Source organism: Copidosoma floridanum, unplaced genomic scaffold, assembly GCF_036245765.1.
Source record: "Copidosoma floridanum isolate Cflo_tuat_1 unplaced genomic scaffold, Cflo_Japanese_pri ptg000030l, whole genome shotgun sequence".
Classification (NCBI taxonomy): Eukaryota; Metazoa; Arthropoda; class Insecta; order Hymenoptera; family Encyrtidae; genus Copidosoma; species Copidosoma floridanum.
In genome coordinates, this window is record NW_028321907.1 from 837,718 (window position 1) to 861,111 (window position 23,394).

At 34.3% G+C, this 23,394-nt stretch overlaps 6 protein-coding genes across 8 annotated transcripts; 3 read left to right on the top strand and 3 right to left on the bottom strand.

The window, feature by feature from the left end:
* Positions 1-2,251: 2,251 nt before the first annotated feature.
* Positions 2,252-5,368, top strand: alka (glycine receptor subunit alpha alkaliphile). The gene is made up of 9 exons (XM_014356079.2): positions 2,252-2,331; positions 2,412-2,482; positions 2,551-2,650; positions 2,844-2,998; positions 3,089-3,244; positions 4,139-4,279; positions 4,364-4,593; positions 4,659-4,793; positions 4,869-5,368. The coding sequence occupies exons 1-9, from the start codon at positions 2,252-2,254 to the stop codon at positions 5,115-5,117; spliced, it is 1,317 nt and encodes a 438-aa protein (XP_014211565.2). The 3' UTR covers positions 5,118-5,368.
* Positions 5,369-5,377: 9 nt separating this feature from the next.
* On the bottom strand, positions 5,378-9,463 carry LOC106641602 (periodic tryptophan protein 2 homolog). Its single transcript, XM_014356078.2, has 13 exons — positions 9,348-9,463; positions 9,062-9,174; positions 8,880-8,974; positions 8,669-8,797; positions 8,318-8,588; positions 7,808-8,239; positions 7,232-7,736; positions 6,654-7,139; positions 6,397-6,574; positions 6,173-6,316; positions 6,003-6,077; positions 5,703-5,922; positions 5,378-5,621 (listed from the first exon to the last, which is right to left on the bottom strand). The coding sequence occupies exons 1-13, from the start codon at positions 9,363-9,365 to the stop codon at positions 5,489-5,491; spliced, it is 2,799 nt and encodes a 932-aa protein (XP_014211564.2). The 5' UTR covers positions 9,366-9,463; the 3' UTR covers positions 5,378-5,488.
* A 576-nt stretch (positions 9,464-10,039) lies between these two features.
* LOC106641609 (protein Loquacious) lies at positions 10,040-16,013 on the top strand. Its single transcript, XM_089596526.1, has 8 exons — positions 10,040-10,419; positions 11,127-11,177; positions 11,259-11,565; positions 11,673-11,796; positions 11,891-12,191; positions 12,950-13,090; positions 13,186-13,297; positions 14,935-16,013. The coding sequence occupies exons 2-8, from the start codon at positions 11,136-11,138 to the stop codon at positions 15,069-15,071; spliced, it is 1,164 nt and encodes a 387-aa protein (XP_089452652.1). The 5' UTR covers positions 10,040-10,419; positions 11,127-11,135; the 3' UTR covers positions 15,072-16,013.
* On the bottom strand, positions 13,339-14,056 carry Mthfs (methenyltetrahydrofolate synthetase). Its single transcript, XM_014356090.2, has 3 exons — positions 13,943-14,056; positions 13,626-13,881; positions 13,339-13,556 (listed from the first exon to the last, which is right to left on the bottom strand). The coding sequence occupies exons 1-3, from the start codon at positions 14,054-14,056 to the stop codon at positions 13,339-13,341; spliced, it is 588 nt and encodes a 195-aa protein (XP_014211576.2).
* A 3,187-nt stretch (positions 16,014-19,200) lies between the features above and the next one.
* thoc6 (THO complex subunit 6) lies at positions 19,201-20,723 on the top strand. The gene is made up of 5 exons (XM_014356087.2): positions 19,201-19,483; positions 19,569-19,796; positions 19,890-20,057; positions 20,138-20,300; positions 20,377-20,723. The coding sequence occupies exons 1-5, from the start codon at positions 19,368-19,370 to the stop codon at positions 20,695-20,697; spliced, it is 996 nt and encodes a 331-aa protein (XP_014211573.2). The 5' UTR covers positions 19,201-19,367; the 3' UTR covers positions 20,698-20,723.
* Positions 20,724-21,248: 525 nt separating this feature from the next.
* Pym (partner of Y14 and mago) lies at positions 21,249-22,838 on the bottom strand. 3 transcript variants are annotated; one of them, XM_014356089.2, is made up of 3 exons: positions 22,706-22,837; positions 22,528-22,616; positions 21,249-22,116 (listed from the first exon to the last, which is right to left on the bottom strand). In XM_014356089.2, exons 2-3 carry the CDS (start codon positions 22,556-22,558, stop codon positions 21,491-21,493), a joined length of 657 nt encoding a protein of 218 aa, XP_014211575.2. In that variant the 5' UTR covers positions 22,559-22,616; positions 22,706-22,837; the 3' UTR covers positions 21,249-21,490. The 3 variants fall into 3 exon arrangements, with proteins under 3 accessions (XP_014211575.2, XP_089452408.1, XP_014211574.2); XM_089596282.1 differs by having other exon boundaries at positions 21,249-22,113; positions 22,528-22,838; XM_014356088.2 differs by having other exon boundaries at positions 22,528-22,837.
* Between the last annotated feature and the right edge of the window lie 556 nt (positions 22,839-23,394).

The window sequence follows — 23,394 nt, forward strand, 5'->3', positions numbered from 1 at the left end:
TTGTATATACAACGTATCCACTATTTCTCCCCCGATTCACAACTACTTACTTGTCGTGTCTTTTTGTTCATCACAATGTAATACGTGGCGTACATTTTATGTTTGGTAGAAACAAAAAAAGAACAATACAACCACTCAAAAAACATTAGAAACGCCTTGCTCGTCGATCGATCAACTTCCTCGATCGTTTCTATTATAATTTATTCTGCGGCAAGTGTATGGATATACATATGTATATATGTATACGTGTACAATGATATAAATTTACTTATTCATAATATGCAAGCACGTGGGTTCTGTACGAGCGGTTCCACGGAAAACTCCAGTTAGGTAAACTCAAAATCGGAAAACTCTTTCGGGAGAGCAAGATATACAGTTAGGTGTCTTTCATGGGCCTTCGGAGCGCAGGAAAATTCAAGATCGTAAAATAATATCAATGAGACGTGACACACTTTTTTTTCGAGCTTTCAGGTTTTTACTAGGCGCCACTGTTTCACACGAGTCACATTGTTTGTTTTCGCCAAAGCCAAGAATTTATATAACCGCACGTATCAATCGTTAATTTTCTTTTTTTTTTTTTTCATTCAACGTCAAACCCATTTAGTCGAGGCTAGCTTTCGCGTGACTTGGGGGAAAAAAAAAAACGATTTATCTGTTTGAAATTATATTAAGATTTAATACAAAAAAGTACGAAAATAATTTTCGAAAAAGAAAAAAAATACACGTTTGGAAGCCTTGTTTTTTTTTTTTTTTTTCGTGGAACCGTTCGTATGTGAACTTGACGCGCGAGTTTCGGAGCCGTTTCCGGGTTCGAAAATCGAAGAAAAAAAATCCCCACGAGACCCGTCGCCCCAAATCTAAATCAACTCGTCTTGTTCGTTTGGTCATTACAAGAGATCATCTCGAGACGCCTCCGGTTACCGATCCGCGTAAAAGCTCGATACTACGGATCAAATCAAAAGTGTTTCGTCTACCCAAACCAAACAACAGCTGAAACAATAAATGTCACCCATCTTTGGCTCGAAATGTGAGTTTTTACGAATCGGTGTTGGTATAAGCGGTTGTTGTTGGAGGTTGAACATAAAAAATGGCAAATCCCACGAGGATTCGCGAGCCGTAGGCAGGTACGGGTGTATGTATAGGAAACGGTACCGGCTATGCCACGAGTTTACGGGTCTCTCGGCTGGATCCGAGCTGACGGGTCCATCCGTCCAATCTTGGGGAAAGGAGGTGGGGAAAGCGCGAGTCATCTTCGATCGAGGATTGAGGTCGGCTGCGCTCGTCCGACCAAGTGGGTACCTATACATGTACAATTTATATATATATATACGTACACACAGGCATTGGCAGCATCACCGTGATGCAGTGTCCTTTATTGTACATACTCCCTTCCCTTCCCTCCCCGGTCCCGATCGTTTTTGCGCCTTTTTCTTTGGTTTTCACCAGTACCCTGAGAACAAAATAAACGGCACAACTGTAACACCGATAGGTATACATTCGCGAACACGCGGTGCCAACAACTTATCTGCATATAGGTATTATATACACACACTTACTTTAGAAAGCAAAAGTTTACGTAAGCCTTTATACAGTACAACGTGAATGCGCGCATGTATTCGCGCACCAGAAATTTTAGCATAATGTACGAAAGCGACAATGCCCGGGCGCAAGGTATAAGTGCTAACACATTCGCTCTGCTCTTCTTCGGTATCAATCCGCACGAGTGGGCAGTTCAGTTTTACAGATTTTTTACGTATGCTACTTTGCGATCGTCCACCGGCGACCTGTTTTTTTTTTCCCCCTCCAATATAGCATCGTTTCGCTTGAAATTCGACGTTTGTCTTTCTTTGGCGAGTTTTTTTCATACGTTTCCCGGATTGATCATTTTTTTTAGTGTAGACCATACACGGAATCTATCGATATATGCGATCGGTGGAACACACGGTGTGCTAAAACGTATAGTATAAAGGTACAATATTGTCACAGGAGAGAAAAGCTATATAACAACAAATGTGTAGATCTATTGCGCAAGAGGACGGAAATTTTAGCTTGCGTGGGTATATATGTCTGCACCTGACGTGTAACAAATTAATCGTCGAGCCGGCAACAACTACCAGCGGTTCCGGTGATCAAGCGTTAGATTGGAAAAAACGAGCCGCCAATTGATTAATCGGCACGCATCGTTTTCTTCTTCTTCTCGGTCGTTGGGTCCTCTAGGATACATCCTCACTGTCTTGTCTCAGATGTAACGATGAAGAGCGCGACTCTGGTCTCACGTCTTCTCGCGTACTCCACCATCGTTGGCTCCCTTACCGCGGTCTTCTCCATGAAGTGAGCGCCTCCCGATGCTTTTCCATCGAGAGCACATCTTTCCTCGTTTTTTATTACAACTCCTTTTTTTATAATTTTAGTACTTATGCACCTCACGGGGAGAACCATACCACGTGGCCGAGGATGGTTTTGCCTGAGCATTACATAAAAGGTACGTTGACGACTCCGCGCAGTTTAACACGAGTATACAATGTATCCCCGATACGCCTGTGATTTCAGAAATAAGACCACCTACGAAGGGCCGATCCCCAGTGGTCGTGCATTTCAACATATTCGTCGTCGACATAAACTCCATCAACGTCGAAGACATGGATTTTCGGTAATCTCGTTAAGTATACTACATCGTCGTTTACTCGATCCGTAAAAACTTCCCGTATTTTTACCACAATCAAATTAGTTCCAAGTGAAATAAACTTCAAGTATACATTGCGGTCGTTGTGAAACGGCACAAAAATCGCGGGTGCACATAAAACGAGTAAAACGGGGAAGAGGTAAAGATAAGAATTTTTCAGGGTCGACATGTTTATCTACCAAACCTGGACAGAGTCCCGTTTGAGGATGCCCATCGAAATTTTCGAAGACGGAGAGGACTACGTGACGCTTCCGCCCGAATTTTTCGACCACATCTGGCAGCCCGACCCGTATTTCTTGAATTCCAAGGTCTCGGGTAAGCGCGTCGTCGTGTCCGAGCATCACACGGCTTTTATTCCAAAGTAACATTTTCATTGAAAGCCCGTTATTAAACGTCCATTTCCAGAGATCTCGGCGCTTAACAACAAGCACTCCTCCGTCACCCTCTACAGGAATAAAACCGTCCGTTACGCGGCGCGAATGCACGCAATTATCGCCTGTCAGATGGAATTTCAATTTTATCCGATTGACATGCAAGTTTGCCCGATGTACATCGAAAGCTGTGAGTTTTTCCTCGTTGCCTACTTTTTTGTTCGGCGCGTCGTTGTGTTTTTTTTTTGTTTTTTGTTTTTCGGGTCGAAAAAATAAAACCGTACGTACCTACACGAGAAATTCCATTGAAAAAAAAAAAAAAAAAAAAAAAACAAAAAATAATCTCGCGGAGGGTCAATTAATATTTATAATATGGAAAAATTGACGTGTATCGGCGGCGTCGGGAGAACGGGACGCGCGAGAGAAAGCACGTAAATCGTTCGTGCCCCCGAATCTCCGGTTTGAAAATTAAAGTGACCGACTCGATCTAGCGTGTGTACAACACGCGCACGGGCATCCACGCGCGAGATATATATTTTTATTATACAGCTAGACTTTCGGATGTATCGGCGCGCGCTTGTGTGTACATATTAATATGTAGATGCTCCATAGGAGAGCGAAAAGGAGGGCCCCTCTCCCAGAGAGGCACATCTTGCGGATGAAAGTTTTTTTTTTTTTTTTTCCTCCAGACACGTAAATCTGCATAATAATACGTGACGTAGGTGCACTTGAGCGCCGATCTCGATTTTGCTTCAATTGTGTGTAGAGCAAATAACTGAAATTACAATTAAAAAAAAAAAAAATGAGAGCCTTTTGTAGAAGATCGAGAGGAGAGAGAGAAAAGGTAGGTGCCGTTACATGCGCCTAAAGCCTACTACACCGTGCGCACTTGTCAACTATGATTGTGCATAATATGACGCCGGTGTGCAAAGTGCTAAAGAAGAAAAAAAAAAGGCCGCTTCGCGAAAGCCGAAAGTAACGGGAGAGTTTCTTCTTTCTCCCTGTCTTTAGAAAAATAAAAAATAAAAAAATGTTCTTTATGGACAAACAACTCGTTTGGTTGTTTTTTTTTTCCGCTTTCCAGTCTCCTACGACAGCGAAAAACTGAGCCTCCGATGGGGCCCCGAGGGAGTCGTCGTCAACCCCGAGCTGAAGCTGCTCCAGTACAACTTGGAAAACCCGCTCAAGGCGGGCGAGTCGGTGATATTCATAAACGAGAAAAATGGTAAGCGCTCTTATTTCTGCATGCGCAAGCGAGATGAAAAAAAAAAAAAAAAAAAAAAAGAATGATCGTTGCGTGGGTGGGCAGGCAACTTTTCGCGGCTGATGGTCTTTTTCCAGTTCGAGCGTCAGATCGGCCACCACTTGATACAAACTTTCGCCCCTTCGAGTCTCGTGGTCATGCTTTCTTGGTTCAGCTTCTGGCTCGGCCTCGACGCCATCCCAGGACGTATCACGCTCCTCGTCACGAGCATGCTCACCCTCGTCACTATGTTCACCGGCCTCAAGAGCGACATACCGCCCGTCGCTTACGTCAAGGTACGTAAATTTATATTCATACTGCAAGTATGGATACAAAAACACACGTTACCGGCTGTTTTCAGGCTCTGGATCTCTGGATGGCTGGGTGCATGTTCTTCGTTTTTTCGGCACTCGGCGAGTTTGTCGTGGTCAAGGTCTTGGATTTGGAGTACCAGAGGGAGTGCGAGGCCTTCAACGCTTACAGACGCTTGCCTACGGTAACATGATGTTATGAGAACCGTGATTATGCAGTGTGACGTGTTAAATTGATGAAATTGTACAATGGCTTGCAGAGGCTGTCGATCGTTGAGAAGAGCGTGTCCGTGTGGGACTACGAATCCGTGTACTCGCCGAAATCGCGAAACAAGCGAGCGGGTAGCCGCAATCTTTTGCAGAACACTTGGCTGGACCCCGAGGTTTTGATAAGGAGACCAAAGAACCGAGCGGAGCAGATCGACAAGTACAGTCGCATCATTTTCCCCACCCTTTTCATGGTCTTTAGTTTTCTCTACTGGCCGATCCTGTTGCTGAAAAAGACCTGAGAAGATACGATTCGCTCCGCTTTTTCCTCTACGATGGACGATGGAGAGCTTGAAGCTTTTGTCAAACAGTCGACCTGCTTGCATTGACGCGTTATTTTCTTGAATCTTATGTAGAAACATAGAGACGATGTTACATGCAAATTTTTTCAATAAAGTCGTTAATTTTTTTCATATAATTTATCAATCGCAGTTATTCTAAATTTTGTTTACCACAACCACCAGAGAATAAACATCCAAATGGTAGATCAATTTTCGAGCGATATTAATTCTTTATTAAAAAATTCATGATTATTAGATGGAAAAGTCATTTGTCTAATTACACTTTGTACATGTTGAGCAAAAGAATTGCCCTAGCTATTTTTTTTCTCTAATTAATCTACGTCCATTGACTCGTGATTACTTTCATTGTCCGACATCACATCCTGGATTTCCTTGTTGTTTTTCCTGTGTTTCAACTGACTCAACTTCTGGAGGTACATAATGGTATACTGATTGAAGTCGCATCTGAAAATTAAAAGTCACTTGTGAAATAAACATTAAAAATGTCAAACATCTTTCCTTGTAAAGTAAATTTTTTTAGCTAACATTTTACTGAGATCATCGTATTTTTGTTGCATGTTTTTTTGCAGTAATAACAATGTCGGTAATTTGAATATTGCATTTTCCTTGGGTCCATGTTCGGTTAAAATTGATTCAACCCATAGTAAGTAAAAATGTATGTGCCGCGATTCTTCTAATTCGCTAGCAACGAATTTCATCAATCTTTCTATGTAAGCTCCAGACACACTGGCCACAGTCAGTACAACTAAAATTTAAATCATTATCAATATTTTAATAGTAAGCATAAGCTGAACACAAAATTTTTTTTATTTATTAAAAACTTACTGTCAGATCTAGGAACATTCTCTATCACTTCACGAATCAGTGAAACTTCGTTGAGTTTAAGGGCCATCATAACAGCTGCAATGACGGAGAATAACATTTTTAGTCATATAAGAAACTTTAGGGGTAGATCTGCATACGTTATAATAGTAAATACATAAAAAATCAAGTACCTTTCGAATAATCCGTTTTTCTTAAAGTTTCTTTTACGGTCATAGGCGTTATTCCCAATTCAAGCTCGAATGGATCAAAAACCAATCCAACATCCAATGAATAGATCAATAAACCCTCTGTTGTTACTGCTGACCAAGCTTGTCCTAATACATAAAAAAAAAAAAAAAAAATTAAAAATCTTTATCAACATCATTGATAACTATTCTAAGAGATTAACAATTACCTGTTGGTGAAAATTGTAAACAAAAAACTCGAATTTCAGGTTTCATATTTCTGCTCGCCAAGTCGCCTTTTCTGACTCCCGGCAATCGTAAAGCGACATTACCGCCTTCACTTTCTGCACGCTCTTCAACCAAACCGAGATTTCCAAACTCCGTTAATTTTCTTCTATTTATGAAATCCTGATAAAATACACCCCCAAAAATTAATTTCCAGATTACACAAATAAATAATTTTTAATAGCAAATCGATCGCACTTACATCAACAGCATCTAACGATCTGTTTTGAGTAATTTCAAACTTTTTCAACAAGATGGATTCTTTGACGCTGTAAATACAAACATTTTTCGACTGTCCACCAGCCAAGATACAATTGCCGTCAGCTGTGTAAGATAAGGTTGTAAAAGCCTTTCCTTCTAAACTCTTTTTTGCAGTAATTAAATCTGTTTCTGATCGTCCACTGCCTAAATCGTTCCTTCCTTCTATTGTGCCGACTTGCGTTTCACTTTTACAATGAAAAAATGAGATTTGGCCGTTTAAAGTTGCCACCGCAACTTCTTCACCATTTGGTTTGTAAACAACGCATAAACCATCGGAGGTCAATTGTATTGTATTGTGACTCGATCCTTTTTCTATGGCGTCCCAAAACTTTAAGGTTTTATCCCACGAAACCGAAGCTAACTCGGTACTTGCGGGATTAGGATTAAATGCCACACTCATGACTGGACCCTCATGACCGCTTAAAATCTAAAATAATACAAAATAGTAAATATTGTTCTTATAAACAGAAAACCTAAAGCAACATGTTTGTGAAAAAGTAATTTCGCTGATGATATTACCTCCACCAGAGTTCCCAGTTTCATGCTCCACAAAAATATTTCAAAAACATCTTGTCCTCCAGCAGCAATAAACTCGTCGCTTGGATCCAAGGCAACGCAAGCAAACTGTACAGGTCTGGGAGACGTAAAAGTTTTAAAATTTCGATATCTCATTAAATCATATGCTCTAACAGTGCCATCCAGAGAGGCAGATACAATGAATTTTCGATTTTTGCTGCACAATATTCCAGAAATAGAAGATGTGTGCTCATGGAATGTTACGGTACAAAAACCATTGGATGTATTCCACAGTTTGATTTTTCCGTCATCACCACCTGTAACAATAAACTGTCCATCGGGACTGTAAGCAACACAGTTCATGTTGCTACTGTGGCCTTGCTGCTTCATGGCATAAGTTTCACTCTGCCATTCCCAAACTAGTAGCTGACCCAATTCTTTACTCCCGATTGCTATCCAATCGCCAGAAGAATTTATCGAAATGGAAGAAATGTGATGACTTGTTATACTAGAAAAAATCATTTTCAGGATTAATTGTAGAATAATTATCAATAACTTAATAATTTGTGTAACAAGTACCTCAGTGAATGTATCATATTAACTTCTGGCATTTCGTACAAGAAGAAAGATCCGTTACTAAATCCAACAATTAAAATTCGAGTCTCCTGATGATAAGCAGCAGCAGTTAAAACAGCATCTTTATCATTTTTACGTACTTCATCCAACAAATAATGTCTTCCTAATTTTGAGTAATTTAGTTTTTTAACTTGTTCCTTAAGCAATTTATTTTTACTCCTTGTATTTCTTACTTCATCCATTACTATGTTTTCTTCATCGTCTGATGGTTTATTTTCAGAAATCTTTTTTTGCTTTTCTGTTTTTTCTAGAACTTTGTCTAAATCCACGTCATCTTCGCTGTCGCTGTCATTTGGCTTAATTTTTTTACCAAGTGGTTCATAAACAAGGTCACTTGGTTCTAAGGAACAATCCCATAACTGGAGATGTCCGTTTCTATTTAATTTAGAATTTTTATTTCAAATTGATTCATAAAATTCTTAAAATTCAAAAAAGATCAAAAATAAAAATTACCTGCAAACAGTTGAGAGATCATAGTTACTCTTTTCAAAAAAACATCCAACTATGACATCGGAGTGAGATCCCAATGTGTACTTTTTAAAATTCATGCATTTATCAAGCTTATACAATCTTGCACATTTATCTTTTGAACCAACAAGTAATAACTTAGAATCAAAAGACCATTCAATACACGTTATGTCGTCAATAGAGTCATGAAAAACTCGTTCCATAACAAATGGATTATATTCTCCAGTTAACAAACCAGGAGCTGTGAAAATGAAAACTAAAAATTCATTTTATTAATTGGTACTGTTGGTTATTCACAAAAAATAAAAAAAGCATAAATTAGTTATAATGTCTTACCAGTGCCCTCTTTACATACTGCAAAATGTTTGCCATCAGGAGAAAATTTGACACACTGTACTTTTCTCTTAAATCTGTATCTATGAATCACAACCTTACTGATCATACTTATGACGTATGCTTCACCCTCTGTGAACATTAAATTTTAAAATAAATACAGTGAATATGGTATCTGTTCAATAGAAATTAAATTGTCTTAATTATAATGTACCTTCATTGATAGCTATAAGTGAATAACCATTTGGTGACAAATCCAAGGCATGGAAATTAAATCGACTCTCTATTGGTAAAGTTTGCGATTTATTACTAGAAAAAAGATATCAATCATCATTTAAAAAATATATACATATTAATAACAGTGCAGCTTTAAAAAATTGTAAAATATTAACCCACTTTTTTAAATCGTATATTGTGATTCTGTTTCCCACTGGACTGATAACTGACATGCCATCAGGAGTGAATAATAAATTACCTTCACGGTAAACTGATCCCAATAAATTACTGAACTAAAAAAAACGTGTTATTACAAATTTTTTGGTTAAAAAATAAAATATAACAGAGTTGAGTTTTAATTGTAGGTTGGAATACGTAAATTGATGGAAAAGAAATTTCATCAGTACGTCTTTTAGCAAAAGGTAGCAGGGATAAAAATAAATAGTATAAATTAGTTGAAAATTACCTTATATGCGAACTTCATTTTTAAAAGTTTTTTATTCTAGTCTTAACAAAAAAACATACAAACTTCTCTTTCGTGAGTTGAAAGTTTGACTTTCGTATTCAAGCGTGCTCTCACTAGGCGTCATGTAACAATAGTAATTCAAGCAGTGCCATGTGGTCTTTTTTATAAACCAGTCGCAACTTTGTAAGTACAAAGTATGAAGGATGACAAAAATAGTTTAGTCGTAAGTATAGTAAAATGTCATTTGCAGCAAGAATAACATTATTCTTTTACTTGAAAATCGACCATAAAACCATTTTTTAAAGATCGAATCTCAAATGGAAGATAAATTTTAATCTTGCCGCAAATGGTATGTGACAATAAAATTTTTATTTTCTATCCGTTGGTTTATGTTGCGACTGGTTTATAAAATTTATAACACAGGAACGTTGGAATAGTATAACCCAATAAAATAGGAACGTTGGAATGGTATAACCCCACTGATCCAATAAAGCAGGAACGGCGGAATGGTATAACACCGGAAGTATGCCTCTATAGACATATAAGAAATATAGACTACTCGTTCTTACTTCCGGTTCTGAAGAACATCAGTTTATCAGTCACATGACCAGTAAATCGACAGTAGCGCCGCCAACCACGCAACGTTGTCACGTCGTCGTACGTACGCAACTGGCTGGCGGCGATTGCGGAACAGAAAACAATATACACCCATTGCCTGTTCAGACCTCAGAGAAGAAGAGCCACCGCGAACGAGGAAGTCAGCTCGACTGACCATTTTTCCCGTCGTCAAACGGATCAAGCTTTTTGTGAGATTTGGATCGATCACAAAAAGCAGGATTCGCTTTTCGCTAGGAACATTGGCTAGTTGAGCTCCCCTCAACAGCAACAGCAGCATCACTATTGTTGTCGTTGTTGGCGCTATATCCTGTTCCTGTCAATATCAGTCAGTATTATCTCTTTAAAGCGCACAAACACCCGAGGGGGTGGATCAGCGTCTACCTACAACACACCCCGCTGTCACAATAAACAACGTTTGCGGCTTTCTGACAGTGCTCTACAATTGTGAAAAAAAGTAAGCTCTTCTCTAATTTGCTACTAATTTATCTACTACTTATTTATTATTCGATCATTAAGCTTGCAGGTTATATTGTGTATGTTTTTTTCTGCTCCGAAACGTAATTTTACAGTACTTTACACTCTAGACAGGAAAATACACTTCATACTAGTAAATCATAGAGAGCCCGTGGCTGAAATATATGTTCAAATGAAGGGTTGTAAATTACTGTTGACTGTTGACTGATGTGTAACGCGTACTTATGTCAGAAAAATCAATTTCTGACTTACAATTGGGTCTACGTCGTCTGCGTAGTTGTATACCTGACGGATATCTTCAACTATACACTTTGAATTTTTTGTATTGTCAACACAAGAGTCACAAGACATGTGCGTTATCAAAAATATGTATTAAATTACGTGTTTCACAATTTCATGAAGTTTACAATGTGCGCACACCGACAGTATGTCGGCTAGTCTAATATTAACAACAAAAATGGCCGACTAATAAGTGAATTTATAATGAAAGCCGGCTTTTCCAACAATTTCCAATATCTAAATTAATAATGCGAATACTTGTTCTGATTTCCGTCTCGTTTACAAGCTAATACTGAGATAGTCTAGTACAAGCATAACTGAAGAGGATTATTTACTATTTTTTTATTTTTTTTTTATACATCTTATCAGTTACTCGACTTGTACTCTTATAAATATTAATAATTTTAGAAGTTTATAATGGAAGAGCTGAGGCACCAAGTACAACCAAATATTATGATGGTACGAAGTTTTTCCAATGAATTTTAAATACTCTAATATTGTTTTGACATGAATAATGCTAATAATAATTTTATTGATTAGGATACTCAAATAGAAGTAATCCGTCAAGGAAACATGATGGCTGGAGCTGTGCTACCAAATCATTCTAATAATGCTCATCGACGCACTAAAACTAAAGTTACAATGCATGCATTAATGTCTGAAGCATTACCACTTGATGAGGCAGCAAGGCTGGAAATGAAAGCCTTACCAAGTAAAACGCCCGTGTCTGTTTTACAAGAATTGTTATCACGGAGAGGTACCACACCTAAGTATGAACTTGTTCAGATTGAAGGTGCTATCCATGAGCCAACGTTTCGCTATCGTGTTACTGTTGCTGACGTTGTTGGTTAGTGCTGTCTTCTTATCTTATGCAATTCTGCAAACTTATTTAACTTTAATTTGAATTTTAAAAAATTTACAATAGTTAAATAAAATAAAATTCGTTTGTTGAAGCTATGGGTACAGGTAGATCCAAAAAAGAAGCTAAGCATGCTGCTGCCAAAGCTGTGCTCGATAAGATTATTGGAATAAATACTACTGAGAATACTGAAAGCTCACTTCCAAACAGCATTTCCGAGTAAGTAAAAAGTCAATGATTATATATTTATTGATTTTATCGATTTTTACTTTTAATGTACAAGATTAACCAACCTACATACGTTTTAAACAAGCTCCCATAATAACCAAGAGGTTCAAAGTAATTATGGTGAAGAAAAAGTTATTAATAATCCAATCGGTTCACTTCAAGAAATGTGTATGTCTCGTCATTGGCCTCCTCCAAAGTATTCAATGGAAAGTGAAGAAGGCTTACCTCACGAAAGACAGTTCACTATTATTTGTTCTATATTGAAATACAAGCAAGTTGGACAAGGCAAAAGTAAAAAGTTGGCAAAAAGGCAAGCTGCACATAAGATGTGGCAATCATTACAAGAGGCTACTTCAAATTGTACTCAAGCTGTAGATGAAGAGGAGGTAAACATTTTTTTCTCTCATAGTAAACTTGGGCTGTAGTTTGATGTAGAACATTCAATTGCATTCATTGGAAATTGGTTCTAAAATATTTCAAAGTTCTATAAAAACCGCTTATTTGATGGTAATAATTCATTTTGTTTGCTTTCATTACTTGCCTTGTGTAGCTTTCACGTCCCAAATTTTTTTTTTTTTTTTTTTTTTTTTTTTTAATATGAAGTTAATTTAATACCAAAAGTTTATGTTAATTGTATGTAAATGAATTGTAATACCACTTTAATAATTTTTTTTAAATATGGAGATACATATTTACATACATATTCAAGGTACTCATGTAATGTGGTTTTTCGTAAAATGAAGGATTATGCTAAATAAGTTGTTTTGTTACTTTTTTTTATTTTTTTTTTTTTATGTATTTGTCTGTGTGCAGTAAACAATTTTGAAATTTAAAAGTTTTTATAATTTAAGTTTTTATATTTTGTCCTTAAATATTCTAGTAATTTTGCATGTATATGAACAAGTATGTGGAAGTGATTCTTTGATAATCTAAAGAAAGTTTGATTGTCCTTGCATCTTAGAAATCTATAACGGACATTCTTTTCTTCCAATACAATAGATACTTTGGATGTAAATTATCATGTTAATTTAATATTCTTATTTAATAATTCTTTCTTTGAAATTAAAACTCATTTCCACTTTGCCATTTTATTTCTATCTAAATTTTTCATTCTCTAATTGGTTGTCCGTTATAGATTGTGCAGAAAAACGTTAATGTAAGTACTCACTATTCGACTCTAAAAGATAGTAAAATCGCTACATTGACTACGACGCACAGTCACAAGGTATCACAGTTCCACAAGAATTTGAAATCTTCCACAGGCATTAAGCTTTTTGAACTTCAGGTTTGTTAATTATGAGTAATTTACACAAATATATTTAATTGAAATATTAAGTGATTGTATGAAACTAGTAAAAAAATGTGTTATTCATGTTTCAGAGTACATGTCTGAATGATGGTGACGTAAACTTAGTACAGTTCCTACAGGAAATCGCTTCGGAACAGCAATTTGAGGTGACTTATGTAGATATTGAAGAAAAATCGATAAACGGTAAGTAAAATTTTATTTTATGAAACAGAATTACTTTTCGTTTACTCTGTTAGGACTGTGTTAAGAATAATATCTTTTTCATTTGTTGGAATATCTTCAAATAATTGTTCTTTGAAAGCTAAAGCTATCAAATAAGGCATTTGTTTTTTATGCAATGCGATAGATTCAAGATATTTATCATAATAACCCATCCCGTGACCTAATCTTTTTCCATTTTTTGTAAAAGCCATCCCTGGCAGTATCATCAAGTCTAAGCCACCTTTAAAATTAACACTGATATTGTATTAATCTTGATTTTATAATATTTGTAATGTGTATGTATACTTACCAGTCTCAAGAGGATCTTCCCTATTTTCATGAATTGCTGGTTGTTTGATATTCCATTTTGTTAATGGCAATTTTTCATAATCTTCCATTGAATAAAGTTGAACCATTTCCATTTTATTTTTGTTATAACGTGGAACAAATGCTTCTTTTCCTTTTGCAAATATGTCTTTTAAAATAGATATTGTATCAATCTCATTTGATGTACTTAAATAGATGGAAATTCTTCTGCTTTCATTGTATTGTGGTAAAGACATCAACTGAAAAAATTGTTTGTCATTTTTTTTTTTTTTGTTTTTTTTTGTTTTTTTTTAAAATTACCTTTTCATACACTACTTGGGATTGTCGCTTTTTTTCAATGACATCAATACTCTCCAATATATTTTTCACTTTTTCTCGAAGTTGAGCTTTTGCTGCTCTCAAATTTGTTGACATTTTATATTTTACAACTAATTCGAGTAAAAGTACAATTCACTTGATCGAACACTTTTTGTTGTATGCACAATTCTAAAGATTCGTATTGAATTTAAATATATCTTGTTTACAGTAGTTGTCGGAATCGCTCTTACTGACCTGTAACATTTTAAGATTTAGATAACGCTTTTTTTCCAAGTATGTGCAAATATCTAGAGTCATTTTTAAATGCATATCAAACCATCCACTGCTTGTCTTATTAAGTTTTTATTTAATTCATTGCAAAGTGTCAAACTAAAGAATTTGCTCTAATTGTAGCTGCCCGAATATTTTTTTAGTAATTTATATTCTATTTTATTATGATAATTTTATGTGATAGGTTATGTTGCAGTAGAAATTAAAAATATTTCGTTTAAAGAATGAACCATAAGACACCCTTTGAGTAAATTTTTTTTGTTACTATATTGCGTATAAAGATTTTGATTATGAATCAATTAGGTATCATATGATAAAAAAGTGTTTTACGATATTTAATTGCAAAAAATAAACACTTGTTACAATAAAAGCTGCAAAGATAAAACTGTTCTTATATTATATCAGGGTGATATTCCACAGACGATGGCGCTTATCTTTTCAAGCACTTGAACTTCCAAGCATATTATTTATAAAAACTAAAACGTGCACGAATTTTTTGAGATACTGTTATTTTATGTCGTATTTATTAACAACTTGATTTTTTTGTGTTCCACTTAGTTTTTTTTGTCTACCCCTTTATGAAATCTTGATTCTCAAAAAATATATAATTTAGCTACCTCAATAAATCAGTCATCAAAATTAGATTACTAGTTATTACTTGTATTACATGAAATTAAAAAATTTAACTTTTTGTATTGTTGCAGGAAAATGTCAATGTCTCGTTCAATTGTCAACATTGCCGGTTGCAGTTTGTTATGGGTCCGGATTGACGAGTAAAGATGCTCAAGCTTTTGCAGCTCAGAATGCTTTAGAATACTTGAAAATCATGACCAAAAAGTGAGCCAGTGCTTCATTACATTTATCACTAGCCGTTGCTGTAAATTCTATGTCCAACAAGAGTAACAATAATACATTGTCGAAAAATCCAGCAAGAGACAGTCACACTGCATCTCATTATGCCAGCAATGATAATTCAAGTTTCAAGATCAAATCGAATTGTAAGCTTGACAAAAGTTCAGGCCCAATTTCCGGAGTAGGTAAAGTCAAACAAGGACCCATGTTACAGGGAAATATGACGACGACGTTTAGTACAGCTAGTTGCAATAATTTTATCGAATTTAAGACCTCCGTTTCAAACAACCATTATGGCGCTGTTTTATCACAGAAAAATCATAACGAAATCAAAAAGTTATCCAATAAATTTGAATCAAAGGGCCCGAGACAAAGACAATATTCAACTTATGTGTCATCTCACGACCAACTAGCAATATCCAATGATTATTCAAGCCTGGGTAATTGTGTCAACAGTTCCATCTTTGAATTTTAAAAACAATCATTCGGACTGTGCAGGAAAAAATGATTCCTCGAGATAGCCAACTGTTAATATGACGCTCAAATGTCCCAGTGAAATAAGAAAAACTTCTTTGATATTACATCAAGCCAAAGATCTTGATTTTGCGATGCGACATTCTCCCGTCAGCATCAATAATAATATCATTTACTTGTCTGCTCGTCAAGACTCTGATCAGCGTAAAAAGCTGCCGAAAATTCTATCACAAAAGCTCCTGCTGCAAATTTCTCGTCAAAAACCCTTTTGTGACGAAAGCTGGATCGAAACAGCGCAAAACCTGGTCTCATTAATCATCTCAAGTCAAAGTTAATTACAAACAACCTGTTGCCACAATCAAGTGACATAAAAATATACGATCCGTGTAGCTTCAACCCGCAGTCCTATTCCGTAAGATCCGAATTAATTTATCATATTCATCCACCGACAAGCTTTGGCAAATAATTTTTGTGTTTTTTTTTTTTTTTATTTTTGTACTGCTATCAGATGAAATAGACTTATGAAATATTCGAAAAATTATCTGTATGCTATACTTTGCTTACAGTTCGTGAAAGTTTTCCAGCAATCCTATAAATATCCAGCCTGAAACTTTATATTTTTGATATGCTTGAAAAAAATTTTGTTTGTTAATGTGATGTTCTAACTTTATTTTACCTTCGAGTTTTTTTATTTTTTTTTTAATATCGCCTTTGTCACTGAAGTATAAATATCATACAAAAACAAAAGAATTAAACAATGAAAATGAAGAGTAATGACGAGTCGTGGTCTGTGCGTAGTTTCAAGGTGAATATAAACTTATAGTATTTTTAGTAAAGTCTAATGCACCAATCTGAACGGACTTTAGTTTTGTCAAAAAATGTAAACTAACGAATTTTGCTACCTGCACAAGTGCTTATTTTTATTATATTTTTTCCTGTATGTATAAATTGCTGTGATACAATTCATGAATACTTCTGAAGTAATCGAGATATTGGAACAAATTTATTAAATTAATTTTAAAATGACAACAAAATAATTTTGCAACCACGCAAATTTGAAAAACATTACAATTAATCATGGTAACACTCAATAATCTAACAATATTAATGGTGTATGTTTTCTTCAGTACAATAGCACAAGAATTCATAAGCATCACAAATAATGAACCTTTAAGATTGATCCATGTAAAGATTTGTTTATTAAGTACGTACTATAGATGAAATCAATTACTCATGTGTATAGTAATATTGAGATAGAGAAAAAAAAGACAAATGTTAATATCTTAATAGTTGCTCAAATGGTCAAAATAAATAGGTAAATTTGTCTAATTATCAAAAGAAACGAAACACAAGTGTCAAGTATAATTTAATTTTTATAATTAGTGTCTTTATTTTGAATAGTTAAAATTTTTTGAAATATTTCTTTATTTGTTACTTGAAATTTCACCAGAAATTGCATAGCTGAATTTATTTGGTGGTGTTTTTATATAGATGAAGTTTTTACTATGATAATTTTTATCAGAACTTCCCACGTGACTGTTAAACTCGTAACTGCGAAAGTTTAAAGGATTGACGATCAGATGTAATATTGTCAAACGAACGGTCGATTTAAAACTTTACTCCTACAAAACCAAATTTTTTTATCAACAGCAAAGATTGTACAAATAAGCGTTTTGAACGACTAGTGCTTTTTGCGACAATATCGTTTTAAAAAAAATTAACCAATTATTCGGAACTAGTATTTGTAAAAGGGTAGAAAGAGAAATGAAAGCAATCTTCCGCGAAGATGGCAGTGAACATTTTATATTTTTAGGGGATAAAAAGTAATACAGCAGAAAAATTAGTGCAGAAATAATCGAGGAACAAAATTTGTAATCAACAATTGAGAGAAAATGCTTTTCTCCTCTGTAGCAGAGGGCTTTAATTTTAATTCTCATTTTTAATATCTACAATCAATTGTAATTGTAAACATTTCCATAAATTTTTTTCTCTTTTTTTACGTTATCTTCCAAAAATTGAAATGAATATATTTTTATCATAGCCTAAAAATATACATTTTTCTAGTTTTTTTTATGATAATTTTGATTACAAATAATAATCGTAATTGATACAAAAACAGTTTAATATATTGATCCAAGTTAAATTGTTCTTGTATACAATGAGATTTTATTTAAATCGAATTCTGCCGAATTTGAAGAAAACATATAAGTATGCAATCCTTGCTTTTGAGAAAGCATACTATTTAATGTTATGATGTACATAATGAATTTTTCAAGCAAATTATAGTGACCGTCGGATTACCTTAATGATGGTTTAAAAAATGCTGCAAATGTGTTTTAAAACCGTAATGAAATGAAAATACTTAATGTCTTCGTAAGTGTACGGTGTCAAATTTATTTAAAATAAATCGCTGCATTTACTATTTTTGCACATCATTAAGTAAATTATTTTCAAAGTTGTGATCTTGTTTTCTTTTTTAATTTTTACAAAAAAATAAAAAAATCTAAACACGTTTTTCTTCTTCAAATATGACTTCGCGTTTGTCCTTACGATAGTAGAAGTACTATTACTACATTATACAGTGTAGGCTTTTTTTTTTTTTTTTACAAAGGAGTCTGATTTTATTTGAACGAATTTTTTGTTGTCTATTTATAATTTTTTTTGTATAGTTTGACCATCTCTCTCTTTTGTACATTGTGTGATCAAGCAAAAAATGTATACTAATACAATGATCCGAAAGCGATTAATGATATGAGAACGCGTGATTTATAAGTACATGAAAGGAAAGACGAAGCAGTAACAATAATATAACACGGACATGGCATACAGATTACGACCATCCGTAAAATACGAGTAGAAAATTCAAGAAAAGAGAAGAAAAAAAAAAATATAACATAACCGAAAACTTTTCCATACACTTGTTGGATACTACATATTTGTAATCGATAAAGGTTGTTTTATGTATGATGTGCGTGTAATACTGTTAATAAAATACTGATGCTTATGATATTGTTTGATTCTTTATTTTTTACTCAAGCAGTGCCATGTGCTCGTTTTTATAAACCAGTTGCAACTTTGTAAGTACAAAGGATGACAAAAATAGTTTAGTCGTATAGTAAAATGCCATTTGCAGCAACAATAAAATTAATATTTTACTTGAAAATCGACCATAAAACCATTTTTTAAAGATCGAATCTCAAATGGAAGATAAATTCTAATCTTGCCGCAAATGGTATGTGACAATAAAATTTTTATTTTCTATCCGTTGGTTTATGTTGCGACTGGTTTATAAAATTTATAACACAGGAACGTTGGAATAGTATAACCCAATAAAATAGGAACGTTGAAATATAGACTACTCACGTTGTCACGTTGTACGTATAAATATGTAAGTGGCTGGCGGCGATTGCGGAACATCTTAATACACCCATTGCCTGTTTCTTTTCTTATCATACTGTAATTCATTTCGTGCAAGAAATTTTAATACAACATACTTGCGTTTCCATACTTTAAAAAATTATTAATTTAATTAAATAAAAATTTGTAAAGTAAACTTATAAAATCTCAGCGCAAATTCAAATAATTTATTTCCTTTGATTAAAATTTTAGCGCGTTTCTACCATCAAGGACCAAAAGAGAGTACACCTACCTTAACCTGTAGCAGTATAGCAGTATTTACATTAACCTATATATAATAAAACTAGGAGAGTTTTGTAAACACGTTTTGCACGTTGAATAAATAGAAAATAAAACTATTAATTAATTGACTTTTGGTGCACCAGTGAAACAGTTAAAATACCAAAGTGCAACCATGCATGAGAATTTAACTTCAAAATTGTTTTACAACACAGTAATGTGTCAAACCATTTCTCCGGATGGCCGGTATTTACTGGCAGGTAACATTTACGGCGATATATCAGTATTCGAGTTAGTATGATTGCTCTACAATAATCCAATCCTTTTTTTTACTTTAAGAAGGAAATACTTTGAGTTTTCTTTTTTTTCGAATTAGTTTGTTCTCGGCGCTTGGACCCAAGCAATTGGACAACAATGAAGCACAGGGGCCCACTTATCAATTTAAGGCTCATCCGGATCAAAAAGTACAGAGCATGCTGACCACCGAAAATTTTTTAATCACTGGAGCATGTGGTGAAGTCGTTGGATGGGATTGGAAAGCTGCTACGTCTTCAAAATCCATGAAAATAAAACCTTCTTGGGTCATTCAAATTCCGTCACAAAGGTTTTTTGTCAGCTTTAAATATTCAATTTTTTGTAACACAATGACACAATGTTTCTGTTTTCGTTGTTATTGTTATAAATATTGTTTTTACAGAGACAGTCTTGAAAAACCAGATGTTAACTGTATGAGTTATTCCAAAGAAAATCACTTGATTTATGCAGGTTGTGGAGACAACAAAATACACATTATCAATTTAGAGGATGGAAAAGTATTGAATAGTTTATCTGGTCACACTGATTTTATCCACAGCATTTCATTATCGTACGTATTAGCGTTCTTTCTCAACACTTACTTTTGTCTGTTACTTTAACTAATCATTCAATAATTGTTTGAATGGATAGGGGAAAACAATTGGCATCTGGTAGTGAAGATGGTAGCGTTCGATTATGGGATCTCAATAACAAGGAAAACACAAACGTTGTTAAGCCATATTTGGAAAACAAAGTAACGAGATCAAAGATGGGCAAATGGATTGGTGCTGTAGATCTCACCGATGATTGGCTAGTATGTTTTTAAATAGTCACTGAGTGTCTACTTTTGAATAACTATGCTATACAAAATCTTTTTGGATTCTTTCTAGCTCTGTGGTGGAGGTCCAAAATTATCTCTGTGGCATCTGAGGACAATGGAAGTAGCAACGGTGTTTGATCTGCCTGATGAAGGAATTCATGTTGCAAATATTTTTGAAGAAAGAGTAATTGCTGGTGGTGCAATGCCATACCTTTCTCATTTAACTTATCAAGGTGTGACACTTGCTAAAGTTCCGGTTTCGAGCAACACAGTGTACAGCGTCGTTTACCAAGAGCAGCCTCAAAGAGTCTTGTGCATCGGTGGTTCTAGTAATAAAATTGATGTGTGTACAAACTTTAATTATCGAGAGATGGTTTTCAAATTCGCATAAAATTCAGTAAATTTAAATAAAATATTTTATACCATTTTAATAATTTTTTCTTTGATAAAATTTTGTAGTTCATCTTTCAAAATATTTATTTTTAATTTTAACCCTTCAACTTGATCTGATCTTACCTTTTCAACACCTTTTCCTGATAAAAAACAAGCAATTTTAATCTGCATCTTTGATTTTCACAGTCTGGTTTGGACCCATGTTTATACCCGCGATAAGTTCAGGGTAATATATATAAATTGTTACTAGTACAGAAGCCAGTAAAGTCAAAAAAACTAACACACGTATATTGACACAGCAGCAAGACATTTTAGTTCTTAAGACAAAATTAATTGTTATGCAACGTTTTATTAATATAATAGTAACTTTATTCAGCTGTAAAAATATTTACACGTCAGTCAGCGCCTTGAAATCTGACAAATTTGATAGATGTTCATTTGTTAAAAAAATGTTTTTCTTTTGTCGATGGAGTTTTAAAATTTATCAAGTTATGAGTTCATATATACCAAACCAAAATAAATGTATACATACATCAATCTGTTCGTTATATAAGTCTAGACTCCACTGGCAGATTGTAACAATTTTTATAGAAAAACTATTGAAATTTCAAATTTTCTACCAAAATGAATAAAAGATAAAGTAAAAATTTAGCAATGTCGCAATTATTGTGAAAACAGATTTTATCACAACCCAATTTTTTTTTTGGGGGTCACAGTTTAGATATCAACTAATATAATACAAAATGATAAAATCTATTTTATTTTTCATAAAAGCTCCAATATGAAGCATATTATTGATTAGCTTCAAGTTGTTTGATTTCTTCTTGAACTTCAGCCTTTCTTGCAACCTTCATGAGCATTTCTTTATCTGGATTTTTAATATCCTTATTTTTTATTTTAGTTTCCAGAGATTCTATTTCCCTGATTTTTTTCCTTAAATTTTTCAACCTTTTCAAAGGATCCACAGAAGATAATTGTTTATTTGCCGTCCCAGAAACTGTACTACTATTGTTAGCAGTTGTTTTGGATTTGTTACTGGGTACTGTTGGCTTATCATTGGCAGTCTGCTCATTTTTCACAGCCGTTGACTGTTCAGATATTTTTGTTTTGGCAAGATTTTCCGTCACAGCTGCCACCCCTTTATTTTTGTTTTTCTTTTTTTTCTTCTTCGTTTCAGTTTGTATCACCAAACCTGGAATAGGGTTGGATTTGGAAATCTCCTTTTCTCTCTTTGCCTGGAGAGATGCTGCATACTCCGGAGACATACCAACAGGATAAGTTGGTTTATTTTTTACAAACTGCTTTCCCTTGCTTTCATACAGCGGTACTTCTTCCTGTGGTACATAGCCATCTTTCACTCGTCTAGGTTTTCTCCAAGTTCCATCTGGTCTCTGACTTGCAGGTATAAAGGTATCTCCTGTTGGCATACGTAAAATATTAATCGAAATTTACTCAAAACCCATGAAAGCATAAAACAAATAAATTAAATCAAAATTATCGTTTAGAGTATCGATGTTAATAAATGACTGTAGTTTCAAACACTGATAAATTTTCTTAAAGTTAGCTTGTAATTGGAGAAAAGTGGTAGGTACGTACAGAAGTGTAAAGTTGAAGAGATATTTATGTATGAAAAGTTTAACAGAAGTCAAAGACGTTGCTGTATTTTGCATTTAGAAAGAGCGTAAGAGCTTTTGGCAAAGTGCTTCGGCAGATTGAGAGCACAAAGAAACATTGGAAGTGCGGAGAAGCAGGTCGGTTGTTGTCAAAACCGGAGACGATTGTTGAGGTTATAAAAAGATGCGGGCAACAATGTGGAAAAATGTTTTACCCTGCTCATCTTTGATGTAATTCGAAGCCATGGCTCCACTACTGTTGTTGTTTTCCTGCTACTTCGTTGCTCATCCAAGTTTTGTGTATCTGTATTCAAATGTATATAAATACTTGGGCACTTATTCGTTTTTATGTATCAGCATGCCATGATACGATAACTAGCAACACTTTCTTACAACTTGCAACAGTAGTATAGCACAGTTAATGTGTTTTACTATAAATTGAGAGTTAGTATTTGTATTTATGAATTTGTACACTAAAACAACATATTACAAGTATTACGACTCACGAAAGTTGGGAAAATACCTAACGAGCTATGTATAAAACCTAAGATAAAATATATCTATATATATATTTTCTAAAAGGGTCACTCAGTCAGGTAGGTACCTATGTAACCACCAGAGTGTCAAAATGTTGGAGACGTCCAATTTTTACATAAGTATGTGTGTATGTATTATTAGAATTATTATTATCAGCTACAATCGTCCAAGTGGAGAAAAAACTGGTTGATGTTGATGAAAATTTATGGTAAAATTATACAATATATTTACGTATAAATTTTCAATTTTCCACACTTTCTGTTGTAAAAAAAACTGAAACTTGAACTAATTCTGAAACAATGAAAACCGATACAAATCTATGAAATTTGTCCATATATTTTACACATTTTTTAAAATTTAATATGTATATATGTGCGTAATTTTGCGGTTGGAGCAAACGGAAAAATTCTATCGTCTTATGTTGGTACATATTAATTAACACACATCATCCGCTTTAAAATATCTTTAATAATCTGTGACAGTACGATTATATGATATCGTGAAACTTATATTGTTTCTATCTTTTTACAAAGTGACACAAATTA